Source organism: Clavelina lepadiformis, chromosome 3 (assembly GCF_947623445.1).
Source record: "Clavelina lepadiformis chromosome 3, kaClaLepa1.1, whole genome shotgun sequence".
Lineage (NCBI taxonomy): Eukaryota > Metazoa > Chordata > Ascidiacea > Aplousobranchia > Clavelinidae > Clavelina > Clavelina lepadiformis.
Window position 1 is genome coordinate 22,273,911 of NC_135242.1, and position 20,014 is coordinate 22,293,924.

General features: G+C 37.5%; 5 protein-coding genes across 5 annotated transcripts; 1 reads left to right on the plus strand and 4 right to left on the minus strand.

Moving 5' to 3' along the window:
• Positions 1-109: 109 nt before the first annotated feature.
• On the minus strand, positions 110-2,639 carry LOC143448380 (DNA-directed RNA polymerase III subunit RPC5-like). The gene has a single exon (XM_076948099.1). It carries the CDS (start codon positions 2,261-2,263, stop codon positions 383-385), a length of 1,881 nt encoding a protein of 626 aa, XP_076804214.1. The 5' UTR covers positions 2,264-2,639; the 3' UTR covers positions 110-382.
• A 2,520-nt stretch (positions 2,640-5,159) lies between these two features.
• On the minus strand, positions 5,160-6,969 carry LOC143448383 (uncharacterized). Its single transcript, XM_076948103.1, has 4 exons — positions 6,733-6,969; positions 6,552-6,644; positions 6,327-6,451; positions 5,160-6,081 (listed from the first exon to the last, which is right to left on the minus strand). Exons 1-4 carry the CDS (start codon positions 6,963-6,965, stop codon positions 5,873-5,875), a joined length of 660 nt encoding a protein of 219 aa, XP_076804218.1. The 5' UTR covers positions 6,966-6,969; the 3' UTR covers positions 5,160-5,872.
• Positions 6,970-12,268: 5,299 nt separating this feature from the next.
• LOC143448384 (uncharacterized) lies at positions 12,269-14,367 on the minus strand. Its single transcript, XM_076948105.1, has 4 exons — positions 13,406-14,367; positions 13,151-13,240; positions 12,901-13,025; positions 12,269-12,786 (listed from the first exon to the last, which is right to left on the minus strand). The coding sequence occupies exons 1-4, from the start codon at positions 13,588-13,590 to the stop codon at positions 12,587-12,589; spliced, it is 600 nt and encodes a 199-aa protein (XP_076804220.1). The 5' UTR covers positions 13,591-14,367; the 3' UTR covers positions 12,269-12,586.
• A 1,729-nt stretch (positions 14,368-16,096) lies between these two features.
• On the minus strand, positions 16,097-17,035 carry LOC143448673 (uncharacterized). Its single transcript, XM_076948500.1, has 4 exons — positions 17,018-17,035; positions 16,845-16,937; positions 16,591-16,715; positions 16,097-16,476 (listed from the first exon to the last, which is right to left on the minus strand). Exons 2-4 carry the CDS (start codon positions 16,880-16,882, stop codon positions 16,277-16,279), a joined length of 363 nt encoding a protein of 120 aa, XP_076804615.1. The 5' UTR covers positions 16,883-16,937; positions 17,018-17,035; the 3' UTR covers positions 16,097-16,276.
• A 2,243-nt stretch (positions 17,036-19,278) lies between these two features.
• LOC143449864 (solute carrier family 23 member 1-like) lies at positions 19,279-19,965 on the plus strand. Its single transcript, XM_076950190.1, has 4 exons — positions 19,279-19,322; positions 19,443-19,624; positions 19,707-19,824; positions 19,914-19,965. The coding sequence occupies exons 1-4, from the start codon at positions 19,279-19,281 to the stop codon at positions 19,963-19,965; spliced, it is 396 nt and encodes a 131-aa protein (XP_076806305.1).
• The last annotated feature ends 49 nt before the right edge of the window (positions 19,966-20,014 follow it).

A 20,014-nucleotide genomic window follows, 5' to 3' on the forward strand; every position in this document is an offset into this window, starting at 1 on the left:
ACAACATGAACATAAATTTTTTGATAACATTTTGGCAAGGAAACAGCTGAAAATAAATATAAACTTTTTTTTTTCTGGCCTCCATGCGTTTAATGTAAGTTATCAGTGACAGGCTGGTACCAGTTTTATCACAGACAAAACGCAAAATGAATGCAAAAATATCACCAAATAAAGAAGCAATACTGTTCTTTAAATACTTGATCTCCCAGGAGCTGAAGCTGACATGAAAACTATTATTAACTACAATTTATTCCTACATTTATTAACAAACATTGTAACTTAGAAGCAGCAATACTGCTAAAAAAAACTTTGTAAAAGAATTTGAAACTGAAAGTAGTGATTGGAATATAATAATGTCAACTTCAGGTCCTGGGACATTTGGTTAATGCATTGAGTTGGATAAGTTGGAAGTGTTAACAATGGAATTGGCGCTATTATTTTCATTCATCACACGGCCGGTCTGTTGATACATTTTATCGGTTACCAAGGCAACGGTCGAGTTAATACCCTCCATGTTGAAGTTGTGGTGCGGCGTGGCATTTTGAGCCGTTTCTATGCCAACTACTTCGGGACAAACAAAAGGCACAGTGGGATGGCAGGATGGATCAACATCCTCTTGAAGGAGTTGAGTAAAGCTGGGAGTCTTTTCCGACAAGTCATATTCCATAGGTTCTGGAATTTCCATCGAAACAAAACCATTATTTTCAAAGTTATTTTTCATAGACGCCTGACAAACAGGCTTTAAATCTTTAGTAATATTGGCAGTATGGCCGGATTCCCCATTCACCAATTTTGTGTTGATTTCACTTGTTGATGATGTTGCTCTAGAAGATGTTGGGTTCTTTGCAGTGTTCGAAGGATGAGACTTGGACACTGATGTCTTGCGTTTGCCTGAAGTGTTGATCTTGTTGTGGTGTCCATCAGGTGTAGTTTCAATTTGTAACTGCTTCGTCAACTGCTTGAAGCGAGCTGCCCAAACCATGGCCTGTCTTTCATATACTTCAGGGAATTTAGTCTTGAACCTTGTATCATTCGGCAGCCGTAAATGCCAGCCGTGACCATTTTTCATTCTTGCAATTGGGTCGAAAATGGCTTTGATTTCTTCACCTGGGATTAAAAGCTTTTTAGCAACATCACGACGCACGATGTAGTCATACTTGGTGAAAAGACACAGTATGTAGTCACGAACTCTGCACATTGTTTCTGCTGGCACACCAGTTATGGAGCTCACAGTGTTCGCAGGATACAAGATTTCGCTTTTAACAATCCAACAACCTTGTACAAGAACGGCAAATGACTGCAGGGATCGAACCACAGAGTTTGCATCCGATGCGCCTGGTATGAGTGTCAACAAATGGGAAAAATGAACAATATTTGCACTTCTCATTAAACATTTCAATTGCTCTCCAAGCGATAATGACCCCAGCTTTGCTAAAGAAAGTACGTTGTCTGGGATGGTGTTGGAATCAACATCCGAAACAATATACTTAGGCACAAGAGTCTTAAGATAATCCGATGCAGGTAAGCACATTTCGGTAAACATCAATCCAGTGCCACCATCCATATTTGTGTTGAAAACCTTCCCACATACCAAACGTTTTCGTTCCCTGTCTGTGTACGAGTCGTTTTTGGAGTGTACGGTGGCTGCGATCCATTTCTCTTGTTGCAGACGTTTCTCGTACGCTGCATAAGATCTTTCTCTTGCAGTTCGGGCAGCTTCCGTTTCAACTCCTTTGAAGCGAACAGTGACTGCTTTTGCATCTTCTGCTTCATCCTGTGAAGAATTACCGGACTCTGCTTGAGCCTTCAACTTTGCTGCTTGCATGGCTCGCATTTCGGCTCGATCCATGTACTTGAAGCTCGGCTGCAGCTGCATAACTTCAGAAACTGGTGTAAGATGTAACTGACCGTCGTAAATTATTCCGGCGACATATCGTTTGCCCATCTGCGGGACACACTTGGATGAGAGGACCTGGGTGTCCATGACTGAATTTTCATATGTCATCCCTTCACCAGTGATTCCTCCATCAACATTAAGAGCAATCTGCTCCCCTTTGCTCTGGTCATAATTTGGGCTGCTGACATCTATCAGCACTTCCATTTCCAGTTTTTTGTGCTCTGGCTTCACTCTTGCCACAATCCTTTGGTCTGCTGTGTAAGTCCTTTTTGTGGATGTGGTGGGATACTGCAGCAGGAAGATGTTGTCTTGTAAACCCTTGGCAAGGTAAACATCCATTTCGCCAATAACTTCATCCTCATCCATTGTTAAAGGGGCTAGACAACACCGCCGCCTCCAAGATTTTGTTTTTGCGGAAGTGAAATTATGTCATTAATTGCATTGAGGCGAGAAAAGCAGCAAATGCATCGTTTGTCATCAATTCACAGCATTAGCTTATAAATGTTATACCTTACAATGAATAAATCAATAAACAATTGTTTAAACAGAAAAGAAAACATAAGCTTTTCATTGGTGTGACTCGCAGTCACTTTAAAATGTGAGGTCACCATGAGCCGCAGACATGTTTTCATATGTGCACACATGGAAAATATACACTATATCTTTGCCTCAAAAGGAAAACATGCATTCATTTGTACAATTTATGAGTTAGTAGCTCATAAATTAACTTACTATTAGCTCAGCTCAAGCAAAATACTGCCCAGTCTTAAGTAACCAAGCAGGCTAGGCACCAGTACATCATGACTCATAACTCACATTCACCCTACGTGCCGAGTTGGAAAAACTTGAGTCAATGACTTGATTTCAGTCAGGTTTTTGTGAAGATTTAACTTGTGTTTGTTGTTCAAAAGAACTGACTTGTGTTAAAAAGGAAATTTTGGTTGACTTAACTCAATTTCTCCTGCGTATCATCCTAACTTTTCAGTAGAAGGCCTATCTAAAACGTAGTTTAGTCTTGATGTATGGCAAAAATTAAATCGTGAATATAGGTCTAGCACCTAGTGCATTCTTTGTGACTCAGTAAGTATTAAGACTTTGAATTGACTCAGTATAGGCCTATGTGACTGATTCGACTTAACGACTCGGAAAAAATATAAAATCATTCGACTAAAACTTGCACTGACAACTGTTCTGCTGGTAATGACTTATGTCACAGCCAGTGTTCTAATGACTCGACATGTTTCTAAAAAATTACAACTCTCTGTAAAAAGTATTAACAAGACTAATTCGTACACAACCATGATGTTACAGGGCTATAAGTGTGAGTAACCAATTTAATGCGACACATATATGCATATAGTGTGACAGTGACATCAGAAGTTAAAGGCATTGACTAATTTGACTTAGCTTAACTCGAGACACAGCTAAAACCAACTCCACTTAACTCGAAAATCAACTTAAATTGACTCGAATCAGAGAAAAATTATTTGCTTATTAACCTGGTCACAACCATCAGGATTACCTTCCATTAAGACTTCATTCCATCACTGAAAATGCGGAATAGCTCGCCTCTACGGGCACAGCAATATCACACATACGGCTAAAACGGGACAAACAGACTATCAAGTTACAACGTGCAGCGCGCGGCCAACTTTCTCACGTTTGTGCCGATTTTCCTCAGCTGAGTCAAGCTAGCGAACAGTGTCTGGCGAACACTGTTTGTTAGCTTTAGAAAGAGGACAAACAACAACAGGCAAATAAGAAAATTTTAAAATGGGCAAACTTTTTTTTAATAAACCGAAGAAAGTAATAATTACAAGACAGTTCTTCTAGCCCAAGTTAAAAACGTACAATAATCGAAAGTTCATACGTTTCCTCATTGAAGACTAAATTTCTTTGGCTATATGCAGGGTTGCCATACCGTCCTTATTTCTAAGATTTGTCCTTGTCTTCTCTTGCGTCCTTACTTTTGTCTTATATTTAGGATAGAGGTTGCTATTTTGAGCATTTCGACACCTTTAGTATACCATTTTGTACCAAAGAGATACCAAAATTAAGAACACGCAAATAATGCCTATTTTATTTTTATCTTTTTATGGAAACTTTAATTGTCTTCTCCTGTTGTGCACTATTTAAGGCAGTATCCTCCTTTAGTTTCCTAGTCGTCATTGTTTTTGAATCCAGACCGATGGCATCCCTGGCTATATGTTAATAAATTACTGTAAATATTTGCCAAAGTTTTTTTTTGAGAACGATTTTATAGCATTTGACGTCAATAATGTGGTGTAAATAAAACATTTGATTAAATAAGAGTGTTAGTTTTTAGTTTCATTGGTATGGACTTTACATGAATGTAAAATTATACACGTTATAAGTTATATTATAACCAAACATCCCCCACTCAAAGTTTGTGTTCTTTACAGTAGCGGCTTTAGGGTTAGGCGAGCGTGGTGGTCGCCCTCGAGCCCTCCTCCAAGAGGGCTACTCCTGTTTGTATTATTGTTAGCTATTCACAGTTTTCCAGGACAGGATTCATTCATTTGTTGATGCTAATTAGCCGTATGGACTGTATTTAGAATAGGGGAAGTTGTTTAAATGAAACCTCCATGTAAAAGGGAGGTTGTGTCCTTGTGCTTTGAGATTACTTTCATATACTTGATGCTTAAACGGTCACGTGATTTAAAACAACATGCCGAGACGAAAAAAGTTGTGTTCTCTGCTGGCAAACTTCTGAGGTATTAGGCGCTCGATAGCAACAAAGAAATGAAGGATGTGAGATTTTGGGGGCCATAGAGCAAAATTTATGTATCGAAAAATTGAGAAAAAATACAGAAAAAATCTCGGTCGGTTTGTTTTTTGAAAGAAAAGCAAAATTTTATGCATTTTAGACCAGGTAAATTCAATATTTTCGGGGGGAGCATGCCCCCGGACCCCGCTATTCGCTATTGAACCAGATTCTTTATATACCTATAACTTATAACATCTATATCTTATATATTAGGAACCTATATTTTAACTTAGATTTCTATCTCATATTTCTCTTATGGCTGTCACTATTTCAATGGAAAAAATCGTATGTCCAACAATATTTTTCTTGGTTTCTTGTTAATTTAACTTAAATGTTATAGCATAATAACCTAAACCTGACCTAAATATAACTTCACCTAAACCCGAAATAGCTTAAACCGACATTTGCATACCCATTCTCCTAACTTAACCGCTTGTCTTCAACAACGGGCTGCGTGACCTACTTACGATGAAATAGTCACTTTGTTCTTTTAATAAACTTGAATGTCAAAATGACCTTCTTCACTCTACAAATATTTCAAGATTAATATAACGCAAAGGCGCCAGTAACCGGTGCGTGAAAGATATAAAAATGATAAGAACAACCAGTTAAAGTAGGTGAAGTAATCGAAACAGTTTATATGTAATAGATGCGCGTAAAGTGAATACTGTAAGTGATAAGAAGCAAAAAAGTGCAAAGACAGAAAATGGGCCGGTATAAATTATTCGTTACAGTACAAACCATTTTTCTTAAGAAAAATTAATGAAAATAACTATTATGTGTGTTTTAAGGACAAGTATCAACTTGAACTGCATGTACAAGAGAAAAATATATAAATATATATACCGCAAATATAAATAATTTGTGGTGGCCATTTGACCTTTTAAATTTAAATGCAACCACAACGCATCAAAATATTATGGTTCCTGATTTCATAAACACTATTGACTAATGTAGCCTACTACAAACTGACAAATCAATCAGTTTGAAATAAACGCTTAGAATAATAACAGTTGAATGAGACTGATATGGTAACGGGTATCAATTTTGAATTGATAAAATCGGGCGGTGCAGATCTGTGCAGCATACAGTAACTCTGGGAAAACCATAGACACATTATAAAATAGGTCTCATAATATCTTGATGGGAAAAATACACTGTTCAGCTTTCTTGTACAGTACATATTGTCATTGTTTAAGATTGTGATAAAAACTGCTGAATGAAACCAAAACGAGAAGCAAAATACAAGGATAAAGCTTTGAGGATCCACAACAAATGTCTATTTGACTGGCGGGTCTGATTGCTGGGGCGTTTGTGTTGTTGAACTCAGATGGAAGAAGAAAGCGAGTTTCGCTTGTTACAATCGATGTAAACGCAGTGGGGCAGTCGGATGCTTCTGTTAAAACACGAATTCAACCATTTGAAGAATAGTTACCCTTGTAAGCTTATTTGAAGTAGCACTTTTTTCATCCCCACTGCGCCAATGACGAAAAATAAAATGAACGAACGATACTTGGTCACCATAAACAGGTAGTCATAAAATGTAAGTGGGTAACCGTCCAATGTCTTATAAACACGTTTACGGTAAAAATATTTTGCAAAATGAGTGAGCAGATTTGTGATTAACTATATACAACTTACTTAAGTAGCTCGGAAGAATGAGACAGCTGTAGGGGTAATTGTTGTCATCGATCAGAATAAACGAAGTGTTGTATCTATTCTGGTTCACCACAAAATTGCTATCCAACTCATTGGAATTGTAGTGACTAGAAATGAAATAAAAAAGTTTTTTGTTTTAAATCAAACAACAAAATGTCAAGCAATAGAAGCAATGCTATTCCTGAAAGGGTGTGGCAAATTTCTTACATGAAGTTTGATTTTGGGATGGAGCGTGCCCTAGAGTATGATCGTCTCAAAGCAAGGCCGACGATCAGTCCTATCCCCACCCGCCTCACAGTGCTAAAAAATATGACGCAATCCATTAAAAGAACAGAAAATTTATGAAGCAGCGAGTTGGGGGCATACGTCATACATACGTCAAACTTACGCTTTTCCACCTCGGAATCCTCCTTTTCCTCTTCCACCACTTCCACGGCTCCCTCCACCTCGACTCCCTCCACGGCTTCCGCCTCCTCTTCCACCACCGCCCCTTCCACCTTTGGCTTCAGCATTCTCTGCTCGCAGGAGCAGAAAGAGCAGCAGGGTCAGAGGCAGAAGATATTTACTCAAATAAAACTTGTGACCCATATCATGTATATCTACGTGTCTGCAAAAATACATTGTATAAAGTACTATTAATTATTATAGGCTGCTCAGCGAATCTAATGGCTTTGCTAATATTTCACGTTCCTTTGTGGAACCACGTAACATCGAAATATTAGGGTGACCACTGCTACATCGAACTCTTTCCAATAGCAATCTTTTCGATCAGCCAATGACAAAACCATCTGAGTATTATTACTTTGACTTTAACTCAATATAATCGTTATAATGCAATCGTTATTTGCTTGCAAGCCTAAATTTCTCTGTTATGTTTCGCAACTGTCCCAACATCTAATAACTAAATGCCTGGTTCTTAGCTTACACATCTAAAATTAGTCAGGTCTAATATAGTAGGGCGGATATTCCTGCTCAAAGACACTGACTGACAGCCGATAACGTCACAACGTGAAATGGGCAGCGACAACATAAATATCAAACACTGTAAAAAAAGAGGAGAAGTTGGCAGGTCTGCTTCCAATGGAAATATTTTAACACAGTTAAAGCTTTGAGCAAATGCCTCATAGTCACGTTGCCTTGACTAGAGTTATGCGAACGACAATGTATAAGAAGAATCATCTGAAAATGTATTTGTATTGACCTGATGCCGACTTTAGCCTGAACGTTGAGCCCACCGTATATATGGCATATACATTATTCAGCAGGAATTGTACAAGCCGGCCCCTAAACCTTCCCACAAATGCAACGATTACCCTTCAAGGCACATTTGATTTCACAACTGCGTGTAATTTGATTTGGAATATTAGAATCTAATAATTTGATTTATCATTATTGTAGCCCAGCCGCATTTAACATCTTGCGCGTTTTAGGCTCTCCAGACGACAATGCTATATATTTTCCTTTTGGTTAACTGTGCGTGAGTATTTTGTTTTTATTTTGCTATAACAACAATTAGCAACACGTTATCAGTCGCCACAGCCAGTCGTGAAAAAACCAAGGATAATGCTGTCCCTTGTGAGCAACACAACAGGCCTACACTAATTTCAAACAGAAACGATGTTGGCGAACGAACTTCTACCAAGTTTAATCAAAATCTGATAACTTCATGACCCACAAGCTATCTCACTTAAAATCTGCCACAAACCAGGCGAAAACTGACATTTAAAAAAGACTATAGGTTACGTATCCATTCGAAAAACGTCAATGTTGTACTTTTATAAACAAACTTTTACAAACTTTTACTTTACTGGTTTACACAAAGCCAACAGGAAACAGTTTTCTTACCACTCGATACGTCACAGCTATTCGTGACTTGGAGTCATCACAAATGCGAGCACTGGTCATGTGACTTGTTCTGACGCAGCAGCTTACGGTACAACTGTCAATAACCAGCAGAAGGGCGATCAGGCAAACCTTCATTCAGTACGTGGTATAGATGCGTCTCAAGCACGCCTGGAGCACTTTGACGTAAAAAGTGGCGGTCATGCGTAACGTGTTACGGAATTAAAAACTTTCCAATCTCACACCGAAGCGGAACTGTTAAACCTTCTAGTTGCGCATTTTCGCCGCTATGAGAAGGAACAAACTCATAAAATGCACTTATAATGTTGCCTAGATTAGTATTTGTCAGACTTATCAAAATTGCTCAAAGTCTGAACGGAATCTTATAGACTGCTTTATAAGGCTCTGCCATTACTTCTAAATACTTTGAATAGCTCAGGTGTCTCTACTCCCCAGCCCACTTCGACCGCAGGCCGCAAGTCATAATGATGAGTGGTGGAGGATCGCAGCCAACAAAAGTAAGTTCAAATTCCTATTGGAAACGATACCGATTTAATCTGGTAATAGTAAAACAAACTTGCTAAATGACCTTAAGAAGAAACACAGGAAAAACACTACGAGATAATACTGGCGTTGATATAATATGTAAAGTAAAGTATTTAAAACGACTTTTCACTGTTAGAAGAACGGTAAAAATTGACAGTCTTTAATTCGAATTATTTATTATTAGATATCTATTTATACTTTATTCAATAGGATAAAACTATAAACTAGTTACTAGTACAACTACGTCAAACACATCTATTCGGCCAAAGGGACAAAATACATTTTGCACAAATTCACTTTTTTGCGGCTTTTAGAATGCACTCTGGTATGCTTAGGTAGAACTTGCTTTGTGTGCCTCACTCATTCTGTAACACATCTAACTCGACACAGAAGGCTTGAAGTGAGCGAAGTGAACCTCAAACATGCCCGAATACAGTATATTACGGAGACTGCTGAAGCGTGTTATGCGGAGTCTGGATTATTTCGCTTTCGAAAGTTATGGTTTTCTTTCACATTGCATTCACGTTGTGGTTTCGATCACAGACATAGAGCCGCCATTGTTATTTTTTAACATAGATATATAGCCTACAATACAACAAAATCTTGAGACATGAAAATGTGAAAGCAATTCACTTTCTGTCACGGGATCCTTGTATTCACAATTAAATCACAACGTCACGTGGCCGACTGCAACAAGCGTCACGCGCCGCACACACGCTCAAAATGGACCTAATTTTTAGGATACAATCGAGTTTGGAAAATGGAAAGTTGAAAAGAGTTCAGTTTGAGCTGATAAAACGTTTCGTTTGATTTAACGATTTACATTTAATATTATTTGAAGTGTTGCTTTAACTTTGAATTATTAGCAGCTTTAAACCAACCTAATCCACACTCCATCGCTATTTCTACACTAAAATTCTTTGCAAAAACTTAAGATTTACCAACTACGCAGATACATTGACTGAGCCGGAGATATCAAATCAAAGTATAGTGTCTAACTCTAAACTTTGGTGATTTACGAACTAAATGAGCTTGAAGCTGAAGGTCTGCATAGAAGTGATGACGTCATAATCCTTTAATATGCTCACTTCATACAAGAAACTGTGGAAGGCTTTCAAAAAGCTATAAGAAACTTGTTCAGGACCAATTCAGGCTTATGAGAGTTTTCTCTTTTATTTCGTAAATATTAGTTGTTTGTTGCACTGGTTTTAAAAGGAATATGTACAAAATTGTACCACTACTGTACTTATTCAAAAATTTTTAGTTAACTCCTATTGTGGTGTTTTCCTAACTGGAAACGGCTAATTCAGCTTTCGTATAAGAAATTTTGTTTAAAATAAGAAAATGTTTTGTTAAGAGACTCGGTAAACACTTTTACATTAAAAAGTCTCCAAATTTAAAAAAGTCAAATTACTATAAGCTGCAGCTTGAGGCTTTTTTGTAAAAAATTGAGTGTTTATAAGAAGATTTAATTTTTTTCATAATGACTCTGGGACAAAATCTCCTGTTTTTTAAATTTTGCAGTGCTATTTTTAAATCTATAGTAATAAATTTTTACAATTTCTTCACGAAAAAGTTTTTGCATTAACAATCAGTCTATTTTACCAACAAAATCTCAACTCAAAAGTAGCCTAAATAAAAAGTTTTACCATAAAATCGCTTGAGCCCGCACAACCGTCAGTTGCTGTTTTTAAAATGAAACCTCGGTAACACTGTATATATACAGTAGACATCCGCCGCATACAACAAACATCCCCAAACTTTCAGATTATCCATTCAATAAGTCGATAAGAATAGTAATGCGTTCATGGGTCATGGGTCATGGAAAATTTTAGGAAATTTTTTAGTAATTTGAGTCTTCACATGACCGCTGGTCACGATGTGAATAACGCTTCAGGTTAATTGTACTTCCGCATTTTTGTATTGCACAAATGACCAACTTAAAAAAATAAAAAACATTGAATATTATAAGAAGGCTTCATCGTTCGTGCATGCAGGGCTTGTGGATATTTTTCAGCCACGATTTTAATTTCAAAGCAAACAAACAAACAACAACAAACAAACTTTGGCCACGCTTTTAACCCATCAAACCATGTATTGTTAAGTTTTACGAGTGGCCACAGGGAAAATATATAATTGTTTAACGAAACGAAAACGAAATATAAACGAAAAGTAGCCGAATAATAGCCGCTTAAGCTTATACAACCGCAAGGTTCCGCTTCGGACCGACCACACGCACGGTTTCAGTTCCGCTTACCACAGCGTTCCGCTCATCTCGTCCGCGTCATGATTTCGTTTACATGCCCACCTGTATAGGTATTGGTATTGCGGTATTGGTGGGCACTCTTTGCATGAGGTGAGTCCTTAACTTAATTTCAGCGCTGGAATAATCTAAACTCTGTTATTAAAATCTAAAAATAAACGTTTTCAGTAAATTCTTCAATTGTGGTTCTTTAATGCTCAAATTTTCCCAAACTTAGAAAATTATCCGGAAAACTTTGAAATTATCGACATTTTTTCTATTTTTTCTAATCTGCTATGTCTCTTGTGTGGTGATGTTATTTCGGGGTAGGCGTGGTGCTGCAGGTTCCAGTTCGAAGTGCGTATATTGGTATGCTATTTACTATTTAGACAATCAAAATCTTCAACATACCGCTGCCAAAACGAAATCTTAGCAGCAAAATAAATTGTCTTACATCGCAGATTGTTGTTCAAATTTTTCGTAACCTTTCTGATCCACTACATTCTCTCTGTCGAAGATGACACACGTTTGTATATAGACGCCATGGAAATTTTTTTGTTCGGACCGGAAAAGATTAGTCACTTTTTAGCTACAGTACCTTCGTATGATTGTCACACTCACCATGCGGATAATGCTCCAGGTTATTAACAGGTTAATGGTTCCTCATTCTCGCAAAATTTGAATGACAAGGTTTGAAGAAATGATGAATGTTAGTGTAAAAGTTATGGCCAGGTTTTATGCAAATGTACGCTTTCTCCCAGCACGGAATTTCTCGAGCGATTTTGGTGAAGCAACAGCGACTCCCGGTGGAGTGTAATGTGTTGAAAAAGTTATTCTAAATTATACTGTAACTTACTTGTAAGTCTACATCCGTTTAACACATTTAAGTTGCTGTTATTCATCTACGTTGGTTTGTGTTCCATTTTGCAGTTTTGTTTCTCTGCACTTTTGTTTTTATAGCGATTTACCAGCGTTTTGAAATCTACATACTGTATATATCTTAATTACCCATCATTGCGTCAGTATCGTTCAAAGAAACATTTTGAACATTGTGTGCAAACAGAATTGTAACAAGTTTCTGCAAATGTCATTGACTTGGCATGATTCGAGTGGAGAATCGAGTCATATTGAAATTATGCATATGATCTACACTCGGCAGGGCCTATTCTGGTAAGATACGGCCAAGCGATGGTTCTGTAAATCTGACAAATAGAGCCCACACCCAGAACATTCAAGAGCAAGCGACAAAATTCAACTAGTTTCTTCGCCCACAATACTTCAACTGGACATCAGGGGCATGATTTTGTTTGTACTGTACTAAAAAAAGAGTAATGACAAATGTACATCTATACAAAAAAACGTCGAAACTGTACTTTTCCATTGGTCGACGCTCAAAGTAAAACGAAAATATTTTTGTCGGTATAGGTCACAACATTTCATACCTAACTTTTACTCAGTGTAGTCGAGACTTAGATTCACATGCTTGCAAAAATGCGAATACTAGTCATGTGGCTTAGTTTGACAGACTATAGCTAAACAGAAAGTAACTTGTCCTACTGAAAATCGTCAGAATGCAGTGTAAGTGCATGTGTACATATACAGATGCCAATTGTTAGTGAGTTGCCAAATAGCTCAATGCCACAAAAAACACGGTAAGAGCAAACGACGGATAAAATGCAGCGGATCCGCAGCATAAGTCGATCTGGGAGGCGGTGCGGATAGTTTTCCTTTCCTCAAACTCGTCGGGAAGTTGAAAGTAGGTTTTGTTAAAGATCACCGCATCTTTAAACTCCTTCGGACAGTTTGGTTCGTCTGAAAACAATATTGTGAGGAAATAATTAACTTAGTTAAAAATGCAACAAGACATTTTGTGGCGTCATAAAATGTAGAAACCATGACAAAAACTACAATTGTTATACTGCTTACTGGTTCCTTCGGGCACCGTGATACAACGGAACGGTTGGTTTTTGTCATCGACCAAAATAAACGGAGTGTCGTATTCGTTTCCATTGACAACAAATCCGTTATCCGGCTCAGAGGAGCGAAAATATCTGGGTTTTAAAGTTGGTTGACGATTATGTAATAAAATATTACTTATCTAACAGCATTTCATATTGTGTGAATTCAACAGTTTACGGTTATGCTGAAAGCATTTTTCGAACGAAAATTACTGTACATGAAATGTATTGGAAGGCCAGATCGTCCAGAATAGATTCGTTTTGCTGCTAAACCGATGATAGCAGCTTTAGCAACATTTCTTGTCGTTCTAAAAGCAAAATATACAAAAATAACTATACAACTCCTTCAGCATTGACATACAAGTATTCCAATTGATGTGGAAGTAAAATTATTGCCCTTAGTTATCCTTTGGTTAGTAATAAAGTTTCTTTAATAACAGTGTAAACTCAGCAACGTTCTCAATTTTCATGACATTTTTCCTTTAAATCCGCTTTTTGCTCCTCTGCTTCCTGTATTTCTTCCGCTTCCTCTGCTTCCCCTTCCTCCGCCTCTTCCACCACCCCGACCGCCTCTGGCAGAAATCTCATCAATTTCCAAGGTTTGAATTAGAAAGAGTAAAATGACGAAGAAGCACCAATGACCTTTGAACCCTGACATCACTTCAATGACGTGGTTTCACAAATAAGAGAACTTTGAGAATAAGAGAAATTGAGCAATTTCAGTCACAATCTGTAGTTTGAGTTTGTGAGATCACTATCTAAATCATATTCACGACACAATCTGCTTCAGGTTTATTCAAGGGTAAAGTAAATATGCGGCATCCCTGTCGTCCTCCACTAGTATGTCTTTGCACAACACATCCTTACGTGCAGTACTGTACATAAGGTAGGTTTGTGATATTGAAGCCTGCGGGTATATGCCTGGTCTTATTGAAAATTTGAAGCTTTTATCTAAATTCCTTTTCATGACAAATCCCGTCCCGACTGCGCAAATTACTAATTGATAGTCAGATGGGGACAAGGCTTAAAAACCTAAACCAAACGGGTCCTGCAGCTGATGCATCATGGGATGGTAACTAATAAGCTTAGTACTGCGCAGCCAAAAGGAGCGTCACACAGCCTGTTGTATAAGATAACTGCTGGTGGCAAAAAATTAAAACTTTGATAACGATTACGGGGTGAAGCGATTGGCAACTAAACGGACCCGACGGTCTCGTGCAGATGATTCTGACCCTAATAAAACATTTTCTTCTCGTCATTCTATGTTTCCGTAAAACCTAGCCGACCAATGGATAGAACACTATTTTCGGCTGTAACTTCAACTACTGTAAGCTAGCTGACTCACTTGATTCGCAAAAATAGACAATATTTCCAGGCAATATTAGATGAGTGTGACTCTGCTATCCATCCTGCATTTTGTCATACCAAGCAAATAGCGGCCTTTAGCACTGGGTTTAAGTTCACTTTGAGAAAAATATCACACCTGATAAATCAAGCGGAAAAGTATTTCCACAGAAGAAGTTCTTTCACAAACGTTTGATGGGTCACGTAAAGGGATTGTTGTAACTCTTCTCTAACATGGTTTTCTGTGCTTCTCCGGATAATTTTCATAATATATCAACCCATAGATGATTCTAAAACAAAACTTGTTTGTTTTACTCACTATTCGTGAATCATTTTGCTGCAACGTTTGTACGGATTAGATCTACCCTTAATTTCGCTGTGTCCAATCCATGCAGTCTGTCATCGATTCGCAATTGTATGGGAACAATAGAATCAGTTTATAATTTAAAGTGTTTTACGCAAGACAATAGTCACAATTCTGCCAACCTCAACAACTCAAAAACTAGTTCAAGTTTGTGTCACTGGATGGTTTGACCAACATCTCAGTGTCCGTATGTTTTCAGAATTGCAAGCTGCCGTCGTAGAAACTTTAGATGAAATTTCGTCATGGTCAGACACCGAAATTTCGTCACGAATATTGCGGTTTTTATCAGAGATTAGACAGAGTGATTTTTGCGTTGCTTGCCTAGTTATGAAAATAGTTTTTGATTACAGTGTTGTGCTGTGTGAAATGTTACAAAGAAAGTCGATAGATCTTCTTGAAGCTGTTACCACAGCAGAATATATTGTCACTGAGATGAAATGTTTAAGGCAAAATGCTGAGCACGAATTTCATCGTTTGTATATTCTAGCACAAGATACAGCACAAAAGCACAATTGTATTCAGGAAACGCCTCACTGTGCTTCAAGGCAAATCTACAGATGCAGCATTGCTTTTGCCACCAATGAAAATTACTAAGAGTTTATACATAAAATTATACATATCGAATTGGAATATTTATCTTATTTTGGATAGTTTTCTTGCTAATCTCGTGTCTTGATTCACTGCCCACAAGTCTACCATTAGTATAGGTTGCAGTGCTTAACTCAGGCTTATCCAACCCTCAAGCTGTCCGTCACACAAATTGAAAGCATTCAAGTTTTGGGGAAATTTTATGAAAATGATTTAACGAAGTCTTCGGAAGAATCAGTTCCTGAATGATAATGATGGTACAGAAAACCTAGTCATTTCACCGAAAGAAAGACCTGATGATGTAACTGGCCACAAGAATGCAGCACTGATGGTTTTCCAAATCTTTATACATATCTAAAAAGTTTTTAACTCTTCCTGTGGCAACGTGTACCACAGTGAACGGTCACTTTCTACATTACGTAAGCTAAAAATATTTTTACGTAGTACGAGTAATGATACCTGAATAAACGGACTTGCTTTGTTGAACTTCTACAAGAATCGTGCGCCATGTCCGGAAGAGATTAACTAATTATTATTAATTATTGAAACATCGATTAGGCGTTCTAGTATGAATTTGCAAGAATTTAACCTGGATTGTTTAAATTTATAATTTTTATGACGTGTACATGCTGTTCTGTGGTTTTCTCTTTGCATGGCCGTTCTATGTGGAAACAGTACAGTAGGCTACCATTGCTGATACCAACCTTGAAGGCTTTTTGGTCAACGACCTATTTACTGCAGTCTATAAATTATGTAGCATAGTATGGCATACGTTGTACTAATATGTAGTGTGTTCTATAGACCTAGATAATTGACAAACTATACTTTCATTAATATAACTTAATTGACGAGATACTTGTATATTGAAATTAAATTTTTATTTAAGTGCAAGGTGCAGACACAAAAAACATATAGCCATTTTTCAATTAAAAACTTTACTACCTTTTCAATGCATTTTAAAAAAAGCTAATGACTAAATAGGTACAAAAAGTTAGCATGCAGTATTCAGTAAGTGCGTGTAATACAGTAAATATACAGTTGTCAATAGTTAGTAAGCTGCAATAACGCTCAGTGCCAGAAAAACCAGGATAAGAACAAACGACGGATAAAATGCAGCGGATCCGCAGCATAAGTCGATCTGAGAGGCGGTGCGGATAGTTTTCCTTTCCTCAAACTCGTCGGGAAGTTGAAAGTAGGTTTTGTTAAAGATCACCGCATCTTTAAACTCCTTTGGACAGTTTTGTTCGTCTGAAAACAATATTGTGAGAAAATAATTAACTTAGTTAAAAATGCAACAAGATATTTTGTGGCGTCATAAAATGTAGGAACCATGACAAAAACTACAATTGTTATACTGCTTACTGGTTCCTTCGGGCACCGTGATACAACGGAACGGTTGGTTTTTGTCATCGACCAAGATAAACGGAGTGTCGTATTCGTTTCCATTGACAACAAAACGGTTATCCAGCTCAGAGGAGCGAAAATATCTGGGTTTCACAACCGTTTGACGATTAGGTAATAAAATACCATAACAAAAAATGTTCTGACGAAATATTGTACAGTTTTACTTGTTTACGGTTGTAATGAAGGATTTCTGAGAGCAAAAATTACCGTACATGAAATGTATTGGAGGGCTAAATCTTCCGAAATGCATGAAACGTTTTGCTGCTAGCCCAATGATAGCGGCTTTGGCAACATTGTTGGTTGTTCTAAAACAGAATATACATAGGAGTAGGCTATAAAACTCATTTATAGCAATGAAATACTATTACTTAAAGTACGGACGTACATCGTATGGTATTGTGATAGTTTTTATTTTCGTACTGAGGAAAAGCCTTTGCACGATTTAAATCCGGCAATTTTTCTTCGACGATGTCACCGAACTAGCCTTTGTGCAAGTTTCGGTTGTCACATAATTTTTCTTTGGTTGTTTAACTTATTATATTGTATTTTCCAAGTTTAGAAAGGTTCATCAGGTCCACAGAGATGTAAAAGCAAAAGTATTGCTCTCATGAGTTCTTTAGTTATTGATAATGTTTTTTAATAAGAACATAAAATTTGCAAAAGTCTCAGTTCTTGTTACATTTTTCCTTTGAATCCGCTTTTTGCTCCTCCTCTCCCTCTGCCTCCCCTTCCTCCGCCTCTTCCACCACCCCGACCGCCTCTGGCAGTAATTTCATCAATTTCCAAAGTCAGGATTAGGAAGAGTAGAGTGACGAAGAAGCACCAACGACCTTTGAACCCTGACATCATTTTAATTACGTTGGTTCACAAATAAAGAAACTTGCAAGGTCAAACGCTGCGTTGAAAATTTTTCGTATTTTTAGCATGAAGACTGTTTTTAAAGCATTTTACAGAAATCATCCGCTTATAAGCATCCATTTAAGTTTGCTTCGCAGATAGTTATGCAAAATGTCATTAGAAATGTTGGATTTAAGTTTATCCCGATCGCTTTGATTATGAAAATCACAAAAGAGCAAAGGACCAATTAAAGGATTGAAAAATCCCTTTGTCTGACATCATAGACATCATGGAAACAGAAGAACCGTATTCTGCTCTACTGCATGCTAAAAAAAATTCACATCTGTAGCCTAATACAATTAATATTAGCTTTTTGACGTACAAAGGTGCTGTAATTGTAACAGAACATTTGCTATTGAAATGCTGAACTTTGCTGAATAAAAACGAATGAAAAACATCGGAATAATCACATAACCGTACACAAGAAATATACTAACAGCGCAAAAAAAAGATTTATCAATTATCTTTACATTTTTGGATAAAATTGAGGATTTGGGCATTATTTTACTGCTGGATACAATTAAAAAAATGTCAAACTTGTTTTGTTAGCTTTGCTGTTACAGAGTTGGACTCTAAAGTTTGAATTAAAGTATAAAGGCCACTTCAAGTTTTATTTTCAGGCTATTTTCAGTTTTAAGTATAAAGAAACAGTAATTATGTCAACAATTGCTAAGCACTTACCACAAACGTTCGCATAAGTTCAGATGCAAGTTGCGCATATACTTAACCGAAAGTTTACAGTACTAAGAAAACCAAAATAAACAGCTTTGACGAACTTATCGCAATTTTAGAATCGTTAGTTTTCGCTTGAAGTGCCGAAATGTTTTTCTCCTGTATCTGATGCTTATTCTGCCAGCTGTGTCTTAACGGCGGATAATATTGTTTTACGAAATACAAACTTATTTAGCCCGGTTAAAATAGAAAACTTTTAACTATGAAAATACAGAAAAACGATACTGAACGGTAAAGTAACGTCCTACCTACAATTATACCAGCAAACACACTGTGCTATCGTCTGTTAGCAGAGCCATGGTTACCTTATATAGACTTACGCCGAATTTTGAAAGGCCTTTTGTTGTACACAAACAAATGATGCTATTATCCGCATTTCATATAAGATTGATCACTTCTTGCGGTTCCTTGGTTCGTGGTTTGGCACACAGTTGGACTCTATTGAAAACTTTTTATATGTGTGCTGATTTTTTTAACTATAGATTAATTATATTTAGCGCCTCATGTTACCTCTTGCGTAATTAAACCACAATAGGTTTGTTTGGATCGAAGCTAATATAGTAAAGTTTTATTTTTAGAATGCTTGCGATGGTATACCTGGAGAAGAGAAGGACATGATCCGGATTTCTGGGGTTTAATGCTGCTGGTTATGGAAAGTTATTTTGGAATCGCTTTAAAAGCGGATAAGGATCTGGATTATCCCAGACAGTTTCTTCAATGGCATGCCAGAAGAAACTGCGACGCTTTGCCAGTCTTCTTGTGAAATACTTAAAGTTTTTCTTTATATTTTTGCTTCTCAAATCTCGATGTTCCGGTTCGGCTGCGGTTCCGGTTCCGGTTCATGTTCCGGTCCGGCTCCGGTTCGATTTGCATTTTTCGTACATACAGGTCATTCAGACGGCCGGCGTCATAGCGATCGTTTTGAGCTTAACTGGAAAATTTGGAAGTGTTTTCGTAACTTTGCCTAATCCAGTTTTAGCCGGAGTATTCTTTGTGTTGTTTGGCGCGATTGCAGCAATGGGGCTTTCTGTTTTGCGCTTTGTTGATATGAAATCACAAAGGTAAGCGAACCAGGGCTCCTTACATACAGTTAAAACTTATTACTTGAAATTAATCAAATTTAATCAAGAAAATTCCAACAATCCACATTAAACAAATGAAACAACTTTTTTGAATTTCAGAAATATCTTCATCATCGGCTTCACCTTGTTTATGGGATTGACTGTGGCTAACTGGATGAAGCAAAATCCTGGAGCAATCCAGACAGGAGTGAAAGAGCTGGATGAAATCTTTTCGGTTCTCCTCAGCTCTGCGATGTTTGTGGGCGGAATACTAAGAATGTTGCTCGACAACACCTTGCCAGGTTACAAACTCATCGCTGTGCAAGAATGTGGCCATTTGTAGGCCATACGGTGAAGTAAGTGGATAAAAATTACTCCTCACAGGAACTGATGCTGAAAGAGGAATCAAGGCTTGGGTAAGAGAAAATAATCAATCAAACGCAAGTGTTTTACAGCAGGAGAAAGATTTTTATGATCTTCCTTTTCCTACAAACTGCGGCAGGTAGGCTACGTTCAATGAGTGGACACGGCGTCAGACTGCAATTTCTATTCAACCTCTTGGCGTGTAAACGAGCGTCCTCTTCTACGCAGGTTATTGAAGTGGCTGCCAATTCTTCCCAAAAGTCGTCATGAGGGCATTTAAGTTCTGCTTCATAATTTATTTAAAACACTGATTGGCTAATTCTGATAGC